At 38.7% G+C, this 9,956-nt stretch overlaps 1 protein-coding gene across 1 annotated transcript in view; it reads right to left on the bottom strand.

Annotated features, from left to right (window-relative positions):
* The window catches only part of LOC149792514 (uncharacterized), a 67,043-nt gene that overhangs the window by 3,037 nt on the left and 54,050 nt on the right, over positions 1–9,956 (bottom strand). The window contains exon 6 of the mRNA XM_089971132.1: positions 2,907–3,045. Within this exon, the coding sequence (XP_089827258.1) occupies positions 2,907–3,045 (139 nt within the window). The remainder of the gene's footprint in view (positions 1–2,906; positions 3,046–9,956) is intronic.

The following is a 9,956-nucleotide window of genomic DNA, read 5'->3' as shown; positions in this document are numbered from 1 at the left end:
AGATTATCATATATCCATATTATCGAGATATTTATATAATATATTGCTATGTATCGAGATATTATCATATATCACTATGTATCGAGATATTATCATAGATAATACGGCAACTTTACTTGACAGAATTAGCATATGTTCATTACATTGTAAGTTATTTTTAGCATATATTATTCATGACAGTTTAGACTAGTTCGCATGCTTAAATAGTTTAAAATATTTTTTGAATCCGAATTGTATATAAGTGATTTTTAAGTTTTTTCTATTTGCATGCGTATACCAATGACATTCAAAAGATTGCATCTGAATTCAGCGAGGACTAAAGCCCTGTCAAGGAAGACTATTACGGACTTTTGTCTTTAGTTAAGGAAGACTATTACGGACTTTTAATAATTTGAACGCTGTAATGTGATATTCTTCCAAGCAATCCTTGGCAAGATAAAATATTTTGAAACTTTTTATATTTTTTAAACTCGATAAACTTTGACGATACTTACTGAAATATTCACACAATAAATTGAATGTCACGATAAAAAAAACCCAGGAGAACTCAAGTTTGATCAGTAAGGCAGGAAGTCATAAAGCTTTCCAAGTAAAGATTACCCAGACGTTTAATCGAGACTCTATCGTTAGCAATCCGTGTTTCAACGTATCGTAATATTTCAGAATTTAAGCTAAGGATAAAATTGTGTGCGTTTATCAATAACAACTTCAACAATATTTGGTTCTTAATTACAAATTCTAAACATTATGATCTCAATAGTAGCCACAAAGATATATGATCTAAGTAATAACTCCAGAAATATATTAATCTCCAAGTGTTTAGTAAAGTTTCCGTCTGATGCTTGACAATTTTACGAATTAAAAGTCTATATTTCTATTTCATTTTACAGTGCGTTATTCGAAATCTGGTTCAGGTCACTTGCATAAAAAACAACATTATTTCTGCAATTACTTATTCGCCTTTTTCACTGAGAAACGAGAGCACATCTTGTATACTTAATTATCTAATGCGTTTCTAGCCGGATAAAATCCAAGAAATGTTCATAAACTAATCAAAAGCGGCTCTTTAATGATCTTGTGTCTGATGCAACTTCTTTAGTATCAGCAGCTTTGCTGCTAGGTTTGTCTTTCTTGTGTGCGTTTTATTCTCTGTAATCACGGAATATAGATATTGAAATCCACGAAAGAAATCTCTTGAGCACAAGTCCTGACAAACCGCTTTAAAGCGCAAATACGATAATGGCATGCTAGTACACGTCGGACTGTCAGGCAGATCCCATTTTCTTGTTTGCACTATTCAAAGACTGCAGAAAGATATAGATTTCCTTATATCAGTGTCTCTCTTGTTTGATACAAATTCAATTCAAAAGAACCGTGAAAATGGAAACCACCGTGAAAATTGTATATGTGTCAGGGGACAAAACCAGTAGAGTCTAATTCACTGCTTTCAATGGTTTTAGTCGCAATACGAAATCCTTTCATGTACGATTAACTTTAACTAGGGGAAACCATAAAAACACTGGTAGCAATATCCTCTAATGTAAATGGAAATTATTATTTATCAATTAGAAGAGATCAAATTAACGGGAGTGCTTTTTAAAGCCATTAGAAATGATAACGCTCTTTTCCGATGAGGATACAAATTAGGAAATAATATGGCTTTCGGTGAAGTTTTTCATTCTAATGACGTTTCTACACTAAACGTTGCCTATTATGAGCTATTTCACGACCTTAGATATGAATACCACAACATTGATTCATTCCCTAAAATAGTGTAATGAACATTATTGTTTTGCCGATGAAGAATATTATAACGTTTCTTCTTGGGACAGTCGCTTGAATTCCGCACACCAATTCACTGAAGCAAACACTGCCACCATCTCCATTCGTCTCAATATATCCAAAGTGAAAACACGACAGTAAGCTATTTCCAGGACAAACACCGCATAATACAAGATAAACACAGTCTGTCATGGCAGCTATATCTATCCCTGTGTCAAATTGACTATGTGGCTAATTTCATGCATGAAAAATGGATGCCATCCCTTTCGATGCTATTTTCACGCTATCATCTCGTAAGTTCTCGTCTTAGACGACTCTTCCAGTCACGAGGCCTAGTATGTACTTTTTCTGGTCATTGATGTCGTTGGACAAGACTGGTTTGGGTCTGGTGCTTTACGGCACAGCAACACATGTACGTTATTTAGTGCGCAGGCAGTTGGCATAAGGGGCCATGTTCAAGGATGTAGGCTTACCCAGGTTGGACCGATATTAGGATTCGAACCCAAACCATTTCAGTCGTGAGACCAGCACTCTAACTACTGAGCCACCACAGGATCCGAGGGTAAATCAAGGTCACAGAAAGATGGCTACTGGAAAATTTGTTGGTGATACAGATGCCCCGCCACAATTAGCTACTTTTCGTGTGAGTGTTTGGTGGTTGCCAAAACACACTCACAAGCAAAGACGCAAGACTCTGCAACCAGTAAAATCTGGCAAAATTACCTGAATGCAAAATTGATCAAGTGTAATAATCAGTAGAAAAAACAACAAAACCAATGTTAATATTATGTAAGTACATTCATGTTGGTACAGAATCACCCCGAAAATCACTCTGATGCTTGCAGGCTTTTTTAGCGTTTGCCAAACCGCTTACGTGATGCTGTTTGGGTTATATATCCTGATCAATCATGACTACGTTATAAACTTTCTATTTTAAACAGCATGGGCAATTTTAGGTTCCAGCATACAACACGTCTGTGTGAACTAAATCTCTTTTCCAAACCAATCTTCTTGTAAGGAATGTTTGAGAATTAATCGACGTTATTACAATTTATATCCTGTTCTTTGTGCGAACATGCATGTATACCTCTGTGAGAGCAACACATAATTATTCTAAAACTTACTGTTAGCTACCCGGATGACTCTCCATGGCAACAAGAACGTCAATATGAACACAAAGTCCTCTATATGGTACGACGTCAGATCCTTGATGAACACAAGATCCAGTACAAATGAACAGATCACGATGATACCGTCAAAAAACTGAAAGTATGTAGAAATAAATGGAAAACATACATTCTTAAAATCGTTGCATGGAGAGCTTGGTCCATTTCAATAACACTGTCTGAAGATACTTGTCAAAATTCAAGCTTAGTAAATCGTTTCCTTTACATTTTTTGTTTTTCCGACAAGTCGCTCATTCCGTGATTGATCTCTGTATCGATATGTGTGAGGATCGGTGGTCGACAATACTTTCATGTATTATTTTTAGTAAAGACATTACAGGGCATTCAACGCTGTTAAGCATGAAATTGATTAGTACAAAGGAGAAAGCACCTGTTCGTGAACTGCGCTTTTACCACTTTGTCACTTTAATGGCGATCTTTAAAAGCCATAAACACAGATGTGGATTTTTTAACGAATTAAGTTCTTGTGATTTAAATATTGCACTAATATTACGATAAGAACGATGTCTATGTTTTTTAAATTATGTAGTAGTATCACAATTGGCGTTTGAGACCACACTTATCGATCACGTCTTTCAACCTAGACCTCCATCTAGTTACCAATAACTTTTATCCGCTGAAGTTTTGTGCACACACATTTATCACCGTAAATGGCTGCACCATTTGAAGAGTTGGGAAGCCGTGATGAGTAAGCTTGGTCCCATATACGTCCATTATGGTTCTACTGACAGACACAGATAGGTAAAAAACTAATACATTAGACAAGCGTAGTGGACTACTATGTCATGTTATTAGACGTCATGTGTTTGACGTATACAGTATTATGAAACAATTCGTGAGAGCATTTAATGCAGGAATTCGATTACTATACCAAGTGTGCGTTTATATCGTGACAGAAACGACAGAATCGCTGTATAGCTTGAATGCTTCTGATCGATTTGTCATATAGGCTTAAATGAGATTTATAACGTTTCAAATATTTATCCGGAGCAACTTGTAATATTACCCAGGTTAGGGATCCTGTTGAAGAAACCAGGACGAAAACATAGAAAATAATATAACAAAAAGCGTGAATAGACATTGCATGATGTCGCGCAAAATAAATTAAGTCGCTGATGTACACTCAATCGACCAGCAAAAAAAGTGAAAATATCTTCACGTCCAGCGAAGACAGCAAAAACAAAAACAAAACAAAAAAAAAAAAAAATAAAAAAAAAAAAAAAAAAAAAATACAAAGTCAGTGAAGATCAATGCAATGGGCAGATCAGTTGGAAAAAACACCTTCAGTTAACCAACGTTCATGAGATATACAAACTTAAATACAACGCTGCAGAAACTAAGAAGCATAGCCAGTGGGAGAAATTTTCCGAAGCCATTTCCAATTCTAATGGAGCAAAAGTCATAAATGAAACACTTCAGCGCGTTTGATACTGTCGAATAGAAACGTACTAGATTTGAATTGGTGTGATACTCATTGAAGGATCATTTAATCGTATTTGGGCTTAGGACAGACTAAAAGGAAATTTTATCCAGCCTTGAAAGCGAATTTTATGATCCCCGAAAGAGCAAGAATGTTTATTTACGAAAGCCCGATTTACAAGTACAAATTAATATAACAAAAATATTGTATTTTGTTTCACAGATTCCGTAAAATTCTAGATCATTTACTCCAGGTCAAATCTCAACGTATGCACGCGAGGAGATCAAATGAAGGATATAGGGAGAGGCAACCAAAAGCTATGAATTCATGATAGATAGTATTTCATATTAATGAACACAGTCCGCTTGTGTATATAAGAAGTTCCATGGCAACGGGATGCACATGACGCTTGTGTATATAAGAAGTTCAATGGCAACGGTATGCACATGACGTTTGTGTATGTAAGAAGTTAAATGGCAACGGGATGAACATGGCGCTTGTGTATATAAGAAGTTCAATGGCAACGGGATGCACATGACGCTTGTGTATATAAGAAGTTCCATGGCAACGGGATGCACATGACGCTTGTGTATATAAGAAGTTCAATGGCAACGGTATGCACATGACGTTTGTGTATGTAAGAAGTTAAATGGCAACGGGATGAACATGGCGCTTGTGTATATAAGAAGTTCAATGGCAACGGGATGCACATGACGCTTGTGTATATAAGAAGTTCAATGGCAACGGGATGCACATGACGCTTGTGTATATAAGAAGTTCAATGGCAACGGTATGCACATGACGTTTGTGTATATAAGAAGTTCCATGGCAACGGTATGCACATGACGTTTGTGTATATAAGAAGTTCAATGGCAACGGGATGCACATGACGCTTGTGTATGTAAGAAGTTAAATGGCAACGGGATGAACATGGCGCTTGTGTATATAAGAAGTTCAATGGCAACGGGATGCACATGACGCTTGTGTATATAAGAAGTTCAATGGCAACGGGATGCACATGACGCTTGTGTATATAAGAAGTTCCATGGCAACGGTATGCACATGACGTTTGTGTATATAAGAAGTTCAATGGCAACGGTATGCACATGGCGCTTGTGTATATAAGAAGTTCAATGGCAACGGGATGCACATGGCGCTTGTGTATATAAGAAGTTCAATGGCAACGGTATGCACATGGCGCTTGTGTATATAAGAAGTTCCATGGCAACGGTATGCACATGACGTTTGTGTATATAAGAAGTTCAATGGCAACGGTATGCACATGACGTTTGTGTATATAAGAAGTTCAATGGCAACGGTTTACACATGGCGCAGCGGTGTATGCCTTGGAAAACCGGATTTTTTCAACAGAACATGTCATTATGAATACTGTAAATATGAATTGCTCACGTTACGTGCTTGGCAGGGCGAACGACCATGTCATACAATGTGGTATCGAAGTCAAGTCACGTAACGAACTTTTCCGACCATGCCTATCTGCCGCCAAGTATTTTCGTGAGCGGCATTGTAGACTTACCAACGTGAACACGAAGGAATAGACCGATGCTGTCGTTCAGGAATTGCCGACGATATTGTCATGGATCAAAGCGATTGCAATTTATAAATACAGTTATTGTTAAATAAGCAATTAAACAAATATTTTCCTTTATATACGAACATGCCAAACATGAATTAACTTAAGCAATTCTCGCAAGAGAGTGGAATGAATATACCAAGCGGTATTAGAAAGGCAGATATGACTCGCATATGAGCCACATACGGTTGATAGCCTCGCACCAGATAAACCACTACTGACAGCAAATGTAAACAAACTCAAACGATAAGCGCGAGAACGTGAAATAAGGGTTCCGAGAGGTAATGTATAGGCAGGTATACTTGCGTTATTAGGACTTCTTCTAGAGGAGCCTCGTCCGATTGTCCTGCAGCTTCATAACAGCAGCACAATTACGTATTAAGGTTCTTAAACAGACCAGCAGATGAAGTTGCACGAGTCTACGCTGATGAATAAAACCGTTGAGGTATTGCATGTACTACTGGTGACGACGCTATTGTGCATGGTCCTTAAATAATCACGGTTCCTTTATTTAAGTTGCTTAAGCGCTCTCGTGATCTTCCTGATTACAGTGTGATCATCCCAAGCGTATACAAGCCAAGCAGAGACACCGCGAAACTTCTCTCAAATATGCGTTTGGAAATTATATGAACGTTTCGGATTCATTGAACTGCATCTATTTAATGGAACGAGGCATATCTTGGAGGTATGTCCATGTCGAGTCACCGATACGCCGAAGCAAATAATCCGCTCAATGACGCATACAATCCGGCGTCTCGAGAATGTTACTGTGTGGATCTTGACATTGATGAACAAAATCTTTTACCGATCGAATGCCGATCCAGCATCTGAGTCGAGAAAAATTAATTGATGGCGGCCTCATTGCCGTACACAGCAAGAGATCCAAACTAATGTTGACGACAATAAGCTCTTTAAAATGTATTCAATTATGGTTAGATCAGGGAAAATTATTAAAAAGGCGACAGGAGTTCCCAAGTGTCCTTGTCACAAAAGACATTAGGCCAGACGTGAGCTTGGACTGTGTTTGAGAGAGACGCGAGTTCAAACATGCGGACAACCTTATCCGGTCCAGGCAAGATTAAATAGGGTGGACCATTGTTAAGGCTGATATTGTCTCCGCTGGACAGCAAGTGGTGGATTTTTGATGGTAGATCTCAACGTCCGAAATGTTCAGTATAATTCGTAAAAAGTTAAAGAACAAATACGGATAAAATAGAATTACAAGAACAGGGCACGTCTGTTGTTTTGTCTTCCGTGTGAGGTTTTCTTACAAATTCAGGGAAAACGTGGACCTGAAAACAACGGTAACGATTGCGTTGTTTTCACGTACACGTTTTCCCTGAATTTGTAATCAAGAGAGAATCTGTCAACAACGGCATCATGACACTATTCAACAGCGCACGATATCTCATGGACAGAGATGACATGGAAGCAATTATCGACAAGTTGGACGTTGGCACAATAATTCTTGAAATCGTCTGATACAGCGAATATTGTTAGAATCATCTGGCCTAAGTATGATATTTTCCAAGGACACAGCCAATAATATAAATCATACCAAGAATAAATTGATCATCCTACATAAGCCGATTATCGGACACATAGCCTGCTAGTGTGGATCCACATCTGGTGCTGGTGGCGGCCGTATGCTTTTAGCGCCAATTATAATTTCAACAGTAGATTCCAGCACTGTCAAGAACAACATCGTAAAGACTCATTCGTGTTTTCGTGTGAGATCCCTCTCAGTCATATATTTAGATTTTCGCACCGATATTCGCAGTGTTATTGTCGGGGCCACACACATGGCCATTTTAACCCCCACGGGCAACGCCAGTGATACATTTGGCGTGGTCAAAATTAACCCTGCTTATCTTATCATTGACTACAGACTAACATTTGTTGTCATTTATGCAGTTTGCAGACGCGTCAATGCTGTCGTTCCAATACAGACTTGCTGCCAAGCAACATTCAGGGACTGTTTAGATAGCAAACAAGTACCACTCCGGTGGCCTTAATGGTATGCGTGAGGTCGCGGGTTCGATCCCCAGCCGAGTCATGCCAAAGACTTATAGAAATGGTACCAACAACTGCCTCACTAGGCGCTCAGCATTAAGAGGTTAGTGATAGTACTGGTCGGCCGGTGTCAGGAAAATGTGACTGGGTGGGATATGATGCTACATGACTGTGGCATTCTGCCCTAGTGCTAGACATCATTTTAAACTGCTACACTGCAGATATCGTAGTGATATGACTAAACAAAATTGTGGCATTACGTTAAAAATCTGAATCACACACGCACACGCACGCACGCACGCAAATAAGTACCAATCATGGTCTAAGCGCTCTAAAATTCGTGTTAGTGGCGTTTAAAATCTGAATCGATCTGAGGATGTGCAAGCCCGTATTGTGATGATATTTGACAAGTTAGGATGGTCTGAAATTTTCCAGCAGTTAAATAGTCATCAGGAACCCTTCGCATTTTGTGGTGCTCAATGTCAGAAACAATCAAGTCGCTTGTGCATATTATAGGCTATGGTTGTACATACACCAGCATAAAACATTTAGACGATTTGCCAGAAGAAAAAGAAACACTCTACATTGTACTCGATATTATACTCTTTGTTAGAACGCCTGGAGTTGTTCAAGCAATCCGCGATCAACATGTACTTTGATCCATTTGTAAAAGCACCTGGTACCAATTGCAGACGCGGTGATGTTGGAGGGCACATGTGGTCGAATGAGTGTCAGTAACGCTCCTGTAGACAGTTTGTAGTGATTTTTGAAAACTCTAGTTGAATAGCACACAAGGTTAGCCTTAGTGAAAACATGCATGCGAAAATATAAAAAAAAACGCAATAAGAAGCGATTGAAATTAATTTCGTAAGACTTAACTTCTTTTTGGAAGGGCTCTTAACCGTCTTCGGAGAACTGTGTTGTTTGATGGGCTCTAAGCATCCTTTGCGATGACGATGTTGTAGAGCTAAAGATGAGGTGTTGGATCGGCTGACAGGGGATGCCAACATAGATGGTGATTTTGTGTCGCTTCACATCAAGAGTCAAATAGAAATCGACCGTTGAGACCACTTTTCGTTTCAATTCCAACGAGTAGCTAATTTGGAACAGTTACATTAGCATGCGAAAACACCCGTTCGCGGACTACAACGCAAGCCAAAACAATAGGTATTATTTTTGCAAACGATGAAGTGGGATTCACCAACAAATCCAACCCCAAAAAGTTCACTCTTGATTAAGTTGAACCAAAAATGTGGTTCTAGGAGAACGCGGTAGAAAGCCCCCTCTCCTCAACACACAATCGCAAAAGACATAAATATTTGTAATGTATATATTTTCTATGATTGCGTTGCATTTGTACCACCAAAGAAAAGAAAAATGTAGAATGTGCGTGTGCGTGTTGCACCCGAACAAGGGTAGCTTGTTACTTTAAAATTACATTATTTATAGAAGATCTCTAACGGACCATCAAAGTTACAGACGCGAAAAAATAATCGAAGGGGAACAACAGCTGCGAGATGAAATCACCTACAAACCGTTGATCTCGCGTAATGAAAACAGATGTGTGTTCTCGTTGACGATGTTCGTTGGCTCGCCGCAGGATCAACCGTTAGCCTTGGTATGGCGAGAATTGTAATGTCAGAATTGTTACCTGAGTCAATTCGATATTAGCAAGTATACCAGCTAGAACCGGGAAAGTAATTTCATTGAGGTTACAATCCTGAATACGTGTCTATTAGAAAATTCTCGCGACCGCTTAAAGCTATAGCACAATAACTATGTTGTATTCGATGGCGATCGAAGATAGGTCGATTACAAAGGAGGAGTTCGAGACGCTGTTGGTTGCGATGAAAAACCTAAAATGGTAATTGATTTAAATTGAATAAAACTCGAGAAAAGGTTTGCCACCGTATATCTCGAAACACTGCACCCCACACTGAACCTTAGTAGGATCATAATG

This window comes from Sinohyriopsis cumingii, chromosome 9 (genome assembly GCF_028554795.1).
Source record: "Sinohyriopsis cumingii isolate HCF-2022 chromosome 9, ASM2855479v2, whole genome shotgun sequence".
NCBI classification, from domain to species: Eukaryota; Metazoa; Mollusca; class Bivalvia; order Unionida; family Unionidae; genus Sinohyriopsis; species Sinohyriopsis cumingii.
The sequence above is the reverse complement of the archived record's forward strand: the minus strand, read 5'-3'. Positions and strand labels throughout refer to the sequence as shown.